A 16,370-nucleotide genomic window follows, 5' to 3' on the forward strand; every position below is an offset into this window, starting at 1 on the left:
ATGTCGAGATGAGCTGCCATTTGCAAATCCACCCAAATTGGGGAGGCAGTGTCATTAAGTATTTAAGAAGGGTTTTACTTTCAATTTCATCACCCACTTAACTACTTCTATCTAAAATAGATGTTGAAGAGGCAGAATTATAACACGTCTGTCAGGCAAAAAAGCTCAGTGGCAACCCAGGATGCTTAATGTGACGAAGAGTATGAAGATGCATGAGAACACAGAGGGAGTGTTTCTCTCTCTCCATATAGGAAGGCAAATAATAGAATTGTTGTGACTTCTCCATGGGTAACAGCCAGGTGCAGAAAGTGCTGTGCAGAGGCAGCATATGGTGATTCATTCAGCACAGTTAGAGTCAAACAGGAAATTTTTCCTCTCAATTGAGTCTGTTGTAAGAGAGGGCTGCATAGTTGGGCCATAACTCTTCAACTGCATCATTACCTATGTCATTGGTTGACTCTGTGCTCCCAAGCGGGGAGTGTTTTGACTGAGAACACATCTTGTACTGAACTCAAGTATGCTAAAGACACTGTCTTTTGTCCAGTGACTAAAGTACCTATCAAAGCAGGGTTAAAGACAGATCAGAATACTATCACTTTTATTCTGATTACATGGAAGAAACATCTCAGGAACAAATTTTCAATAGGCTTCCTAAACTTTGTTTTTAAAATTTGCAGGCACCTTTCTTTTGGCAACACAGAGCAGGCTATTTGCATGTGCAAAGAGCCATCTGCTTGCTGAGATTTGGTAGCCAGAGAAGTAAAAACTTGATCTGTGCACAATACACGAACACATTTGTGTGTGTACTCACTACTGTTCCAGGAAATTGTTGAGGATCATTGAAAATGTGGGCCAGCATGTGCCAATGTCTGACTCCCTGATAAAAACCATGGACTTAAGAGAGACCTTGAGTTTATGGCTCATTACTACCCCCTAGACCGCCTGCTAATCCTTAATTGTCCACTTTATTTCAAGTGGTCCCCTACAGCATGTGTAAGGCCTTTCTGCTTAACAATCTGACCCACCTCTTACTGAGCTTGGACAGTCATCATCTTTTACATACCTAAGGAAGAGCTCTGTGAAGCTCAAAAGCTTGTCCCTTCCACCAACAAAAGCTTATCCAATAAAAGATACTACCTCAAAATGTTGTTGGCAACATAGTGAATTTACGTGCACTGCGGTTGCAGCTGTGTTGCTCCCAGGATATGAGTTGTCTCTCTCATATCCTGAGGCCAACATGGCTACAATCACGCTGCACATAAATTCACTATGTTGTCAACATTTTTTTTATTGTTTTCCTCTCATTTAACCGGTGACAGCCGTGTCACAGAATTTTCTTTTCACATTTTTAATGTTAAAAGACTTTAAAATACCAATAAAAATGAAAGGGGGGGAGGGACAATGTATCTTTAGGAACAGAATTAAATAAAACATGGTTCCATTTTGAATGAAAGCACATTTGACAGACCAGGGCCAAAGAAAAAGATAAAAATAAAATGCCTGTCCTGTTAAACTAATTCTTGTGCTTACTGAAATGAGTCACATTCTTCTAGAGCCACCAGAGAATATTGATTATCCAAACAGTTAAATAAGGATGGTAACAAGTGAACATAAAACTGAAAGAGGTTTTAAAAATCAAAATTATTTCAAGGATCAATTTCTCTTTCTCTGAAAGAAATCTGGTGTCCGATAAACAAACATCTCCCAGTCTATTATCACCAAGCCAAAATGGCAGTGCTGAGACTCAACACACCAGATTAAATCCACTGAGAAAGGAAAGAGAAGCCTACAGTTCGCATCAGGGAAAGTAATTTGTTTCTTCTATGCTGCAGATTTTTAGAGAGACTTGGATGAGGATTCCAACCATAATGTAGCTAAGAGCAGAAATGAGATGAATCAAAGAAGCAACTAAATACTGACACTGAAAGTTTCAGGGGCACTCAAGGGAAATCGGCAACCAGAACCAACTAAGTTTTCAATGGTATTTCAGTGCCTAACTCCCTTTGACTCCTTTGAAGATCCCAGTCTAGGAGCCCAATTTTGCCGTCATTGCACACCATTACTCAGCCTGAGCGACAGTTGCAGAATCAGGCCCTAAAACCTATGGTCTCCCTCTGCATATACCAAATTATTTCTCAACAACAAAAACTACATGATTTTCTCTGTCTGAAAGAGGGCTAGACTGAGGACGGGACTATATGCCTGCACAAGGGAGTAGAAGTCTTGCTGAACCCTTTCACCTTGCTATCTGGACCTTGGCTTCAGGCCCACAGGAGGAAGTGGAGGTATTCCCCTGTTTATTCCCTCTCTGGAGCAAGCAAGCAGCGACTGGGCAGAGTCTTGGGTCCAACCTCCCTACTCACTGACTAGGGTAGCTGAGCAACATGGTGGGAGGGTGGAACTAAATTCCTGATGGAATAGGACAACCCCTCTGTGACACGCTGTATCTCAACATAGCACCCCAGATCCCCTATATTCACCACTGTCATATGATGATGATATGTTTTGTTCAATGCATGCCTTGTGAGGTATCATTTTAGAAGTCCTGATCTGTTGAACTGTAATATCCTGTTGAATTGTATGTGGTATCATTATATATGAAGATATGAAGTGTTGCTATACGTGTTGCTGAAATAAGCTGTGAGGTTGGGAAATACTCTCAGCCAGCCTTTCAGAAGGAGCAGCTATCATTGGCCAGAGAGGGGTTAATGACCCATCAAGAAGAAACCACTATTCCAGAAGCTTCTCAGAGAGGGCACGTATGCATTGAGGACTGTCTGACCCCACATCACAGCCAGGGTCTTTCTAGCAGCTGGAAGAAAATATAAAAGAGAGACAGTGATATCATCACTTGACCTCTCTCCCACACATCTCACCTGGAAAACAGTCTGGAAGACAAAGATTTTGAACTAGGGAGATTGGTCCAGGCTGGAAGGGAATCCAGACTGTGTATTGAGCAACTGTGAGCTGCCTGTAACATCTGTTAGGGTGATAGACTTCTTGAGTCAAAGCTTGCTTAGTCTGTTAAAGTTAGAATTTAGACTGCACTTCTATTTTTATTTCTTAGGTAACCAAATTTGATCTCTATGCCTGCTACTTATAATCACTTAAAATCTATCTTTCTGTTGTTAATAAATCTGTTTCACCTAAAACAGTGTGTTTTTGGTTGAAATGCTTGGGGAATCTCACTTCAGATTACAAAGGCTGGTATATGTCCACTTTACTTTGAAGTAGTAGTGAACTTATGAATGACTCTGCACTGTCCAAGGGACTCCTGAGCAGTGCAAGATAGTATATTTCTGGGGTGATTTGCTGGTGCCTCTCTCTGTATGATTCATGAGTGGCTCAGAGTATCCATGCAATTTAGGTAGGTGTGTAGCTACACCTGTTGATGGCTGAGTGATCACAGCACCTGGACAGGTTTTGCTGCTTGTCACTGGTCTAGCTTTGTGAGAGACAACCCAGGCTAGAGAGTTAAGGAGGCACAGTGGTCCCACAGATGCAGGTTGTAACCTGGGGAGCCCATCACACCCTCTCATGCGGAGCCAGGAAGAAGCAGGAGAGGGATTGTGACTCAATGACTCAGAAGAGTGTCTCTGTCTCACAATGCCTCCTGGGGTGAAGGAACTTCCACATTATTCCTTGTGTGAAGTCATAATCTAGCCCCACATAACAAGATGGTAGATGCTTAATGTAGAACATGTTGATTTATAGGTCAAATTAACCCCAAATGAAGTCATCACTAGTGAGTCTAGGAAGCACATTCGTGAAGGAAACAGTTTGTAGGTGTCCTCCACGGAATCAGGAACTAAAACCTAGATTAGATTGCTATTAACAAACAAATACTACATTTCACAAGGCCTGATGGATATTTTCCCAAATCCTCATGCTCTTCAAATACTTCTGTCACTTATCGGGACTAGTGGAAAATCCAGGGGGGGAGCGCTTTTTGTTCCTGAACTCTGGGAATTTCACCAGTTTGTACACCTCTCTGGAATGTAAACAGGGTAGGGGGTGACGGAGCTGGAGAGTCTCACATGTACCACTCTCCTTTTTCTCTCCACATGCCTCAGTCTCTCTTAGCTCTCTCAACACTTTTTCATTTTCAGACTCAATTTCCTTCCTAAAGTGGTTTTCAGACACTGCAGAAGATAAGGGAGTACAGAGCCGTTAGATTTGTTATGCTTTTCAAAGATGACGGGAAAGCCTTTGTTCTAGATATGTTAAAGTAGCTCTGCTGCTGCTGGTTTAAAGCACGATAATGCAGGAGTCCTGTGGAAAGCAGCAAGGGGGTGCTGAACTTCTGTTACAGTAAAGATCTCTGCTGCCCCAAAATAGAGAGTTATCAAGTACACAGGAGAAAACTTTCCGCCACAGCTTACTGAACCAAGTAAATGATGTCCACCTTTCAACAGCAGAAAAATTAAGCTGACACTCTGATGTTCCCTGATGTGAGAATACTGATAACATTTAGAGCATTGGGGCTCAAAGGATTCTTCAGCTCTAGTTTACCAATTCACTATTTATACCATTTCCTTACATCCTGCCTTTCACTCCTCTTGAGCCAAGATAACACACACTACATTAATCAGTTTCCCTCTCTGCTTCTCCTGCTCTAGCCAAGTCCTACAAAATTTGGGTTAGCTGCAGATGGAATGTTTAAAGCACACACCTCTTCCTCCACCTACTCCAAAAATGGTCTAATTGATATTTAAAATCCATTTTAATTAATATTAGGTCAAATCATGAGATGAGGGAGATGAAGTATGAAGGTGCATATGCAGTGAAAAGGCCATGTATCCACTGACACAGTGAAGAGGGCACTGAGGAGTCCATCTACTTAGAAGGTTTTGCACACTCATGGATGCTGCAAAGGAGCATTGTGACTCTCTGTGCTACCACAAGGAGGGAGGAAGTGGCTCTTTGGGAAGCACAGACAGTGGGCTTGTATGCAGCCATCATCTTGGCCAGCACGCCAAGTATCGAACTGGGGACTTCCAGAGCTCAAAGCATGAATTCTCACAGCTGAAGTTAAAAAAGTCAAAACTCTGTAGCTAGTGGGTTTAACAGACATCTGTTCTCTACAGACTGGGCATGGGGGGGAACTGTAACACACACTTACCAATGGGTAACACGTACACACAGGGCTAATTCTCAAGGGTAATCCCTCTGTTGGCTGAAAGCAGTGGGTGATGTCACTACTAGCTATGCAGGAGTTGGTGCTCAGTTGGTACCCACCATGCTTCTAGTCCTCTTCTAGGAGGAAGGGGCAAACAAGGAAGAAGGTCCAGTGGAGGGCATGAGGTGGCATACTGCTTCCTACGCATGCAGAGGAGAATCCCACTTAGATTTCTGAGGCGTATCCACCTCTCAGAATACAGAAGACCAGCCTGGCACTTAATGTCATCAGTGGGGTGATGCGGGGCAGGCAACTCTTTATTCCACAGAGGTTTGCAAACTTGTTAGGGAGGAAGAAATGTCATCAGCTATGAACTTCTCCTAGCCTGCGGCAAATGGGTCTTGATTCGTAGATTTATGTTCTGTGGCTGACACGCTCCATTATTGATGCATTATGCAGCACTGTAATGAAGATGAAGTCTTTTGTCTTCCCGCACTATGTGTCTTTTGTTGTAGTGAAAAGTCTTGGGGCAATGTTATCTACCACAGCAGTGATGGCACTGGATATAGGTCTATGCATAGGGCTGACTCTCTAATTTTTCTGTTCTTTAAAATGCAGGCAGTGGCTTTTGCTGTCATTGAAATACAGGTATTAAGAAATATTCCCAACTACTTGGAACAGTTCTAATTTAAATTGATTTGACTGATAACTATTTGAAATACTGCAAAAAATAAAAAGCACATGGTCATCGGGACAACCATCACCCCAGGTCTAATCTATGTGCTGCCATGCCAGTCTCTTGCAAGGAAGTTTAGGGCTTGTCTACATCACAAAGTTGCAGCGCTGGTGAGGGGGTTACAGCGCTGCAACTTAGGAGGTGTACACATCTGCAGGGCATCACCAGCGCTGCAACTCCCTGTTTGCAGCGCTGGCTGTACTCCCGTTTTGTCTCGGGTGTAGAGGATCCAGCGCTGGTGATCCAGCGCTGGTAATCAAGTGTAGACACTTACCAGCGCTTTTCTTGACCTCCGTGGAATAAGCAGGTATCCCAGCAAACCTGAGGAAGCCTCTGGTAATCAAGAAGGTCTCCTTCCCCGGTTTGCTCTCGCATTCCCCGAACCCCCCAGCAAGCAGGTCTCCTTCCCTGCGGTTTGCTCTCGCGTTCCCCGAACCCCCGAGCAAGCAGGTCTCCTTCCCTGCGGTTTGCTCTCGCGTTCCCCGAACCCCCGTGCAAGCAGGTCTCCTTCCCTGCGGTTTGCTCTCGCGTTCCCCGAATCCCCGAGCAAGCAGGTCTCCTTCCCTGCGGTTTGCAGGGGAGTTCGGGGAACGCGAGAGCAAACCGCGGCGAAGCTGGTCTCCTTCCCCGGTTTGCTCTCGCGTTCCCCGAACCCCCCTTGAAGCCGCCCAACAGCGCTGCAGTGTGGCCACATCTAACACCATTTGCAGCGCTGGTTGCTGTAAGTGTGGCCACTCTGCAGCGCTGGCCCTATACAGCTGTACTAATACAGCTGTAACAACCAGCGCTGCAAAATTGTAGATGTAGACATACCCTTATTTTCTTAGCAGAAGTCAGCAAACAAATAGAAAAACAGTCTTATCTAACTCCTGGCTTTCAGGTTTCTGCTTCATTCCTCTTAGGAACCTTTGGCAAGTTCCTAATCTTGACCAGTTCTACTCCTCCTCTGGAACAGCAGCGGGGGACCCACCGCAGTACCCTCCACTCTGGTATGGTTTTCTCTTCCCAGGGCACAGCCTGTCTCAAACAATCCCTCCTCCAGCTGCCCTTTATAGACTCAGGTGTAGCCTAGCCCTCCTTAATTGGCTGGATTGGACTCACCTGCTCTCATTCAGGGGTGTTGGGTTTAGTCTATCCACAGGGACCGGCTACCCTATGACACACATGCATCTCATTTCATTTAGAGTCATATGCACCACAATCTGTATTCAGGTATCATGCTGATAGGTGCATCATGAATGGGAGAGATTTTGTGTCATAGGCTGCACTTTTGCCAGTATACATGGAACCTGATAGATTAATATCTTATATTGATAGCAAGCCTTTCCTTCTTCAGGATCCCAAAGTGCTTTACCAGCTATACTCCTACGTCACCAGCCATTCCTGGAACAGAGTGCAACACCAGAGGAAGAGGAGTCATGCTGAAAAGACGAGGGAGCAAAAGGGATCCCAAATTCTGAAAACTCTCTGGGGAAAGGGTGCTGGAAAGGTACATGTGAAATGACCTACACGGAATGGTGAAAAAGAGCTGCCAGCAGAGCTTCTAATCGAAAAACAGGAGCAAGGAACATCCCTACTCATTGCCAAAACATGTCCTCCATGCAAAGTTTATTGGTAAACTGAGTTGCAGCCATCTCTGTGCTACGTGCTGATCTGTGCCAGAAGGTAGTCAGCTGAAACTACACACTTTGTACTGTATATAGAGATATATATTTATCTATGTGTGTGTGTGTAAGGCATACCTCTTCCAGTTGGTAAGGGTACTTCCACCTTTTCATGTTCTCTGCATGTATAAATATCTTCTGTCTGTGTGTTCCATTCTATGCATTCGAAGAAGTGAGCTGTAGCCCATGAAGGCTTATGCTGAAATAAATTTGTTAATCTCTAAGGTGCCACAAGAACTCCTGTTCTTTTTGCGGATACAGACTAACACAGCTGCTACCCTGAAACCTGCTTTCTACTGTGAAAGTCATTCCCTAGTCACTCCCTTTGACCCATTCTCCCACTCTTGTGCCTTTCTGCCGGCAGCCCCCTACGCTCAGGACAGCCTGATCTTGTGTTTCCATTGACCAGTTCTCTCTAGCACACATTCCACCCACGAGGCCCTCCAGCAACATGGCTCAGATAGAATTTAAATTCAGAAATAGAAATATTTTGTTGATTCTCCACCTTTGTAAAACAACAGGGATGGGGCACCTATCAGAAAGCTCCGGATACTTGCATCAAAAAGAAAACCGCAATCCCATAACATACAAAAAATACTAAATCATCAGGTTTCAGAGTAGCAGCCGTGTTAGTCTGTATCTGCAAAAAGAACAGGAGTAATTGTGGCACCTTAGAGACTAACAAATTTATTTGAGCAGAAGCTTTCGTGGGCTACAGCCCATTTCATCGAATGCATACAGTGGAAAATACAGTAGGAAAATATATATACACACAGAGAATATGTAACAATGGGTTTTACCATACACACTATAAGGAGAGTGATCAGTTAAGGTGAGCTATTATCAGCAGGAGAGAAAAAGAACCGTTTGTAGTGGTAATGAAAATGGCTCATTTCCAGCAATTGACAAAGAGATGTAAGGAACTGTAGGGCCATTACACAAAGTAAAACTACCCCCCCCCCCCCCACACACAGTTCCTTATATCTCCTTGTCAGTTGCTGGAAATGGGCCATTTTCATTACCACTACAAATGGTTCTTTTTCTCTCCTGCTGATAATAGCTCACCTTAACTGATCACTCTCCTTATAGTGTGTATGGTAACACCTATTGTTTCTCATGTGTGTGTATGCGCGCGCGTATACATCTTCCTACTGTAATTTTCACTACATGCATCCGATGAAGTGGGCTGTAGCCCACAAAAGCTTATGCTCAAATACATTTGTTAGTCTCTAAGGTGCCACGAGTACTCCTATTCTATATAAATTATCAGGCAGCACCAAAAATAAACCAGAGTCTCCATTTTTCTCCAAATGATACTGAATTATTAAAACCAGAAAGCCCCTTGGCGTCCCAAATTATAAAGATGTGAAACCACAGTCACACGGCAGTAAAGCCACACCCTCAATTTCCCCATGTGGCTCCCACAAAATCTACTCTGACTGCAGCTTTGGGGTGCTGTGGGATGGGGAGGAGAGAAAAGACTGCATTCCTGAGAATCCACCTGCAAGCCCCCACCACCAGCAACTTACTTTTCTCCAGAGCAAGAAAGGAGTAGGGAAGGAAATGTGACTCTCTGATTCCTCTCCTCAGGCAGAGCAGCCATGTGCTGTCCCCTATGCACAGCTGAGCCTAAAGGCTTAGCCTCACATTGTGGAAATAACTACACTTCTCAAGCTAAATTCATCTATGGTTGTAGTTCCACTGAAATCTATCCAGTTGTGCCAGAGATTAATTTGCTTGCTGATATCTTCCCTCCATCACCTCCCTGCCCTATCCACTGTCTTCTGCTGCTGGGTTTTGTTGCGTGCCTGATCTAATGCAGGCTGTAATCTCTAACGGTCAGAGATTTGTAAATCTCTACGGGTCAGAGATTTGTCTATTTGTAAGCGCCAGATGGCACGATATGTATTCAAGAACCAGGGCAGGGATGATGTGAAATACTCCTCATAGGATGTCTGGAGTTGGGTAAGAAGGGGTGCTCCCCTCTGCCGACTGAACACCTGTGCTCTGAATGAGGAGCAGCAGCCAGGGGCAGTAATTGCACGATGTAACTCGTGCCAGGAAACAAGTTTGACTTCTCTCTATGAAGTGGATGCTCCTGAACGGCATTCATTTAATGGGGACCCGTTTGTCATCCTAATGGCCTTAATAAACGGTGCCACTAACAACATTAAGCATGGGAGTAGTTATGCGCAAGTCAATGGTATCAGTTGTTCTAATGTTGCCGGATGCTTAGGACTAGCTTTTTATTTTCTAGCACAAAGCTGAAGGAGAATAGAATAAAGAGAGACATAAGGAAATCAAAATAACGAGGCGTATAAAAGCATTGACAAGTAAACAATCATGATTCAGATTGACAACAATCAACAATTCTGAAGGCTGGATGGTGTTTGTTAGGAACAGGTGTTGGATAGAATGCTTGTAGCATGCTCCCTACCATACACAGCTACTGCCATGAACAGTTAGCTGTAACCCACTGAGCACACTCCGCTGTACATTTTGAAGGAGCTGAACGGAAGGATTAAGCACACAGCTCCCATTATAATACTGTGAATTACATTCACACCTAATATGACACAAACCTTGGAGTTTGTATCTAAGCATCTGATTTCACCCATTACAGAACTAAGCGCCAGGCACAAAATTCAGATTAGGATTTTTGTCTCAACTTTCCCAGATTTTGAGGATCTATGAGCTTATCTCAACGTGTAACCCCCCTTAGCACAGTGTTGATCTTTGTCCTCTTCTAGAGGCTGGTCCACATAAGAGGTTTATGAGTTGGCTACAGGGCTTTGTCCTTTAAGTACAGTGGGAGTTGCTCATATGTTTAAATCAAGAAGTACCAGGTGCACATAACCCATCCAGAGGGCTGTTACCAACTGTTACAGAACGAAGAGCCAGGTGCAAGTTTAGGTCTAGATTTTGAACCCAACAGTTGCTTTCTGGGGTTTTGGTTTAGTATTTCCTTATATGCCAGTCTGAAAATTCACCCCACATTGTGTACTTTCTGAAGAAACACCTGGACAGCCTGGAGCATTAAATAACCCATTTGATCTATGGGAGAGAGGTGTCTTTAAAAAAAAAAAACAGAAACTCATTGTCATACAATGACATTCACTCTGCACAACAAGGCAAGCCCTGTGGAATTTTACTGCACAGTCCTGGTGCTTTTCTGAAGATAGCAGCTTCACGGCATGCACAGGGAAAGAGACTGGAGGATTCAATTATATTTTTCCCTTGTAGTTCAGGTCTGTTAATGTATTTGATATTTCTCCTAATTTATTCAAAAGTCAGCACCACATAAGAAGTTTACTTTTATTGCTGAAAAACTCTGCCATAATTGCTTAAACTCTCCATTTAAGATTAATGTGTCACTCAGAGAGCACATCATTGCTTTGAAGGCAGATGCTCAGCTCTGCCTTTTTCTACAGTTTTACTCCTGTTAAAATAAACTGCATCTGCTAGCAGCATGATATATTCTGGTTTTCTTTACAAGTCTTCATGATTAATTGTAATCTATATAGGCGGGTGTTTGAGCTAAGAGGGTAATAGTAGATGAAGCCAAAACCTCGAACAAACCACACTGGGCCTTGCAGGCATCAAAACAACAGTGTCACGGAGCTGATATAAGAAGTAAGCACACATTAAAAATAGCACATCCATGTCTAGTACAAGCAGCAGGAGGTGCCGATGCACTGTGCCTACATTTTCCCCCATGCGTTAGGTTTAGATTACAATTTCCAAACAGAACCTCTACTTTGCAGTAAAGATTTTGGGCCTCAATTTCAGTACCTGGCCTCCACCTGTATGTGTGAAAATTGTGTGTGCACACACTGCACTCCTGCATCTTACAGTCAGAAACCACTGGAACAACATTAAAGCCTATGTTCGCATAACTGTTAGGATTTTGTACTGAAAAATCTATTTCTCCTAATGGCTTTCCCATATGCAAAATCTAACATTTGTGCAACATGCAGGTGATAGAGTTTTTAGATGTGTGTATGCAGGGTTTGTGCCTATTAATACAAATGCTCATAATTCTGTGTGTCCACAAAAGTAGAATTTGTGAAGGCCAGCTAAGAATTTGGTCTGACAGAGTTTTCAAGGTTTCAAAGTTTGATAATGAATACATTAACAATTTCCTTCCTAAAATATGCATTGCTATTAGACACACTAGTCCTCAGTGAGGACAGGTAGCTTAGAACACAATCTTGGAGTTTTTAGTCTGAACTATTTTAAGATATTTTAAAGTTAAATAGCCAAAAGCAAAAACCTCTCATTTTTGAAAGTACCCTATCTCCAAGGCACCTTCTTTGAACAACGTCATACTTCGCAAAAACACTGCTCTTTGGCTAGACAACAAGCATAAGACACTTCAGATGAAAAACTGAAGTAGTTTTGGAGGGAAACCAGGTTCATCATGGAAAGTCAGCTAAATCCAGCAACTTCATCATTACAGTTTTCAATTGCCAAAACACAATCTAATTGGTGGAGATCTTATCATGTGACCTAAAATAATGTTTCAGGCTTTGCCCTTCTTTGAACTGAAGGGCCTCACATGTGCACAACATAAGACCCGGTATTGGAGACATTCAGAATCAAATTGTGCTGGGTCCTGCAAAGGTGGGCTTGGGTGAGAGGAAACAAGTGCTGAATTGCCAGAATTCCTCCCGGAGTCTCCTATGGAAGCAGAGCCCCCCCACTATCCCCTGGGCTAAAAAAGGCAGTAATGTATGCCTCAATCCTTCTGAGACATAGTATGTGTGGCATTTGGGGCAAATTTTCTTGCTCTGTTGATTTTTTTAAATTTATCAATCTATCTATCTGAAAGATAAAAACTGTGGGGAGAAATATCAGCCACATGGCATATGAAGTAAAAAGACATACTTCCAGATGCTCCAGGGGTCATTAGGAGATGAGTGTGACATTGCTCTGAGCTTAAATGGCATTTTAGTGTGTTTTGTGTTAGTCAGAAATTATTAAAATGTTTCAGTTATTACTTCATTTATTTAACATGGCTGCCACTATTGCCAATGAGGTGAGATGGTAACATGAAACTGTAATCTAACACAGATGCCTCAGTGGCGGGTAACTGGAGCTGAAGCACTTCCAGAGGGAAAATGGAGGCCTGAAGCATTATTTGGCAGGAAAATAAAATAAATGGTATAACAAAGCATTTAGAGTTACATTCTACACTCAGTTAACCCACGTGCTTCAGTGAGGTAACAGACACATAACAGAGAGCAGAATTTGACCCAGATACTATAGATCAAAGGCTTTAAGCTTACAGAAGAAACTTAAAACCTCTTGGGTTATAAAAGTGACCTCCACTGGGCAATACTGCCCTTAGTCTGTGTCTTTGGCAAGATACCACCAGTCACCTTTTCAACTCATGAAGCAATTTCTTTCCACTATAAGCCTGAACTTCAGTCAATATACTACTTGTAACAGCATACGCCAAAGCCAAGGTTTAAATCTTTGGCTCTTACTGTGTCCTATAACAAGAAGCCACACACTGTACATATATGTACCCTCTATGCAAGGCAGGTAGGCCAATGTAGCCAATGTTTGTAACTGACAAATAAGACACCCGAAGAAATACAAACTCCAAGTTCTACATGTAAAGTTTTATGAGATGTCACAGCTTTGCTCTAGCTTGTTTGTTTAGATTCAGATTCTGCCACTCTTACTCATATTGAGCTGTACAGTACTCCACCAGTAGTATCTCACAAATAAATGGAGCTACCTGCCCAGTCAGCTACTATGCAGCGTAAGAATGGCAAAATTTGGCCACTAATCTCGACATGGACTAGACTGAGTGAAAAATGGAAAGAAAGAAGAAAAAGCAAAGCATACAAATACGTACAGTGCCTGCCACAGCAACTGTTGGTACAATTAAAGACCCTCTACAAGGAAACTAAATTACACCTTTCTGCTTATTTTTTTGGCATGGCACAGATACTGGGTATACCTACATCACATGACTGAGGTATGTAAATACAGACAGCAAGCACCCCGGGCTAGCAAAGCAATTAATAAAAGAGCAGAGCAAAGTGATTGCTCATACCTCCATCCTGTGAATTCATGATATTCAGCGCAAACAACATTGCATTGGAGAACGTGGTAGCCTCTTCCTTGCTTGCGAAGTTCAAGCCGTAGACTTGCCGTGCATCACGCCACTGATGAAAGGTAGGTGTTGCTTGATTGTACTTCAGTCCTTTCACAATTGAATAATTAATCACTACCTGCAATTTGAAATAAAGATGAAGGTTACAAACATTCTACTCTCTGACAGGAAAGAAAAGGCATGGATCAGTTCAGGTCGGTAATGGCAAAAATATATATGCACCTTCCAGAACAAGGTTGGCAAGTGTGAGTTTTGACATTTACAGACACATACCTGATGAGGAGATTTAGAATTGTTCAATTCAGTGTCGAGGCACAGGGGCTCGACCTGAAAAATCTGTTACCTGCTCATGCCTCCCTCAAAAGCTCTACCATACAGCTGTGCACATGTTGCAGACAGGTGTTTGACTTGGTGCCAGCGGCTGCTGGCACCCGTTGGGGAGCGATCATCCACAGTCGTTAGTGAAGGGGATCAACTGATTCACTGGCACCAAGCCTCCCCCACAACAGGTTACATGTTTAAGCAGATGCCAGAGGCCTGACTTGCTCCTTCTGCATACTCCAAGTTACTACCAGTTTCTCAAATTGGAGAATTGTTTTGTCTAGAATTAGATAGGCACAGATTATACTGGAAGACTCAGAGTGTCCATTTCTACCTGCTACCTTGCTGCAAGTTCTGTAGCTGCCACTCATGGCTACAGAAATAAGAAGTATTTTTAATACTATGGGGAGAGAAGCGCTTACAATGTTTTTTAATCTTTTTGTTGATTTTCATCTTTCGTCTCCTAAAGATGGAACTGCCAAGTGCTGTGCTCAGAGACAAATTAAAACGATTGGCAACAGTCTAATTAGTAAAGGTTCGTAGTAATACTATGATGGTTTCCATCTTGGCTGACACACCAGGGATTGAACTGGGAACCTCCAAAGCTAAAAGCATGAGCTGCTATAGCTTGAGCTAAATAGTGAAGGATTCCTAATTGATGCCGTAATAGCCTCAGGTGCTTTGTGGACTGGGCACAGACGGGGACCTATAATGCACACTCGCCAGCAGGCTACATTGTCACTTTATGACAAGTAATATATAAGGACCAAAACAAAAATCCCTATCCTGAAGGGCTCACAGTCCAAAGTTACACACAGAGACAGTGCCATGAAAATATCAGTGCGGTCGGCAGAGGTTGTCTCTGTACCAAACAGTTGGGGCTAGGAGAGAGATAAGCCTGAAATTTGGTCCTGGATAAGAACAATTCCAAATGTTCAAGTATTGTAAATCTAGGTCTGAACTTCATAGCTGGCCCTTACAGCTGGGGTTGTTTTGATCCTCACTTTACCATAGGCCCAAGCAAGTTCCAGGCTATAATTCTGATTGAAAGTGCACTGACGTCATGGGAGTCTTTCTTCAGTGGGGTTTGGATTAGGGCATATGTGAATCAGCTCCATCACTGAGTGATAAGAAGTGACTTGCAGGAGTAGAAGGGGGCTTGCAACACCGTTTGGGAGACTATTTTAAGGGCAAGGGGAAGCATGCACAGAGCCAGTGCTACCATTAAGGTGAACTAAGTGCTTGCTTAGGGCACCAAGATTTGGAGGCACCAAAAAGCAGTGCCCCCAATTTTTTTTTTACAGCGTTCCTCCTCGAGCGCGTGGTCGCTGCTCCACTTCTACCGCCTTCGAGGCTTACAGCACCATGCCTGGGAGGAGAATTAGAGCGGGGGCGGCGTGCTCAGGGAGGAGGCAGAGCAGAGGTGAGCTGGGGTGGGGAGGTGCCACACGGCTCCCTGGAGGGGGGGAGCTCTGCGGGGGGGGGGGAAGCTGCCGCAGGGCTCGGGGGGACACGCAAGGTGGAAATTTCGCCTAAGGCGTGAAACTTCCTTGCACTGGCCCTGAGCATGCATGGAAGTGTTTAGACAGGAATGAGAAAAGAAGACCAAGGAAGCAGAAAGCAGAGAAGTTTTGGCAGCCCACTCACCAAGAAGGGCTATTGGAAAATAATACTGAGGTGTCAGATAATCAAATAGCCCCCTGAGTGGCTTGTATAGCAAGGACGTATACAGAAGGAAACTTTGGGGTAAACCTTTAAGAAGCCTCCCTTCTTACAAGTGTAAGTCAGAGTTCCTGCAACGCTAGCTGCCTGATTCACACTCATGCTCTGCTCCCAAAGACTTGTGCCACTGTTGCAATTACACAAAAACAACAAGGAGTCTGGTGGCACCTTAAAGCTAGCAGATTTATTTGGGCATAAGCTTTCATGGGTAAAAAATCTCACTTTTTCAGATGCATGAAGTGAAAATTACAGATGCAGGCATTATATAATGACACATTATCTGTTAGTCTTTAAGATGCCCCCACCTCCTTATTGTTTTTGTGGATACAGATTAACACAGCTGCCCCCTGATACTTGTTGCAATTACAGGCATGAATTCTGTAGGTGAAAACTTTGCCCACGAAAAGGGAAGCTGCCCTTTTGAAAACATGGCTCTATTAACCTGAAATATTCAACTCATTAGTGGTTGGCAGGTGAGCTGTGTACAAGGGGAGATATCTAATTCTGTTGACTGAGTAAGGGGCAGGATTGGGGCCTAACTGCCCCAGCTGCAGATCACAGAAATGCATTCACCTCTGAGACCTCCAGAGATTTTAAATCTCTTAACTCCATCTCCAGCCTTATCTACTTTAGTAATTAACAATATACGGTATATCCAACGAACAGGCAAACCTACTGATT

The 16,370-nt window shown here is 43.5% G+C and overlaps 1 protein-coding gene across 4 annotated transcripts in view; it reads right to left on the reverse strand.

Annotated features, from left to right (window-relative positions):
- EVL (Enah/Vasp-like) overlaps nt 1-16,370 on the reverse strand; it is a 222,810-nt gene that overhangs the window by 84,508 nt on the left and 121,932 nt on the right. For all 4 annotated transcript variants that reach the window (XM_030558771.1, XM_030558772.1, XM_030558769.1 and 1 more), the window contains exon 3: nt 13,587-13,764. In XM_030558771.1, coding sequence (XP_030414631.1) covers nt 13,587-13,764 — 178 coding nt within the window. The remainder of the gene's footprint in view (nt 1-13,586; nt 13,765-16,370) is intronic.

Source organism: Gopherus evgoodei, chromosome 4, assembly GCF_007399415.2.
Source record: "Gopherus evgoodei ecotype Sinaloan lineage chromosome 4, rGopEvg1_v1.p, whole genome shotgun sequence".
In the NCBI taxonomy this organism is placed as follows: domain Eukaryota; kingdom Metazoa; phylum Chordata; order Testudines; family Testudinidae; genus Gopherus; species Gopherus evgoodei.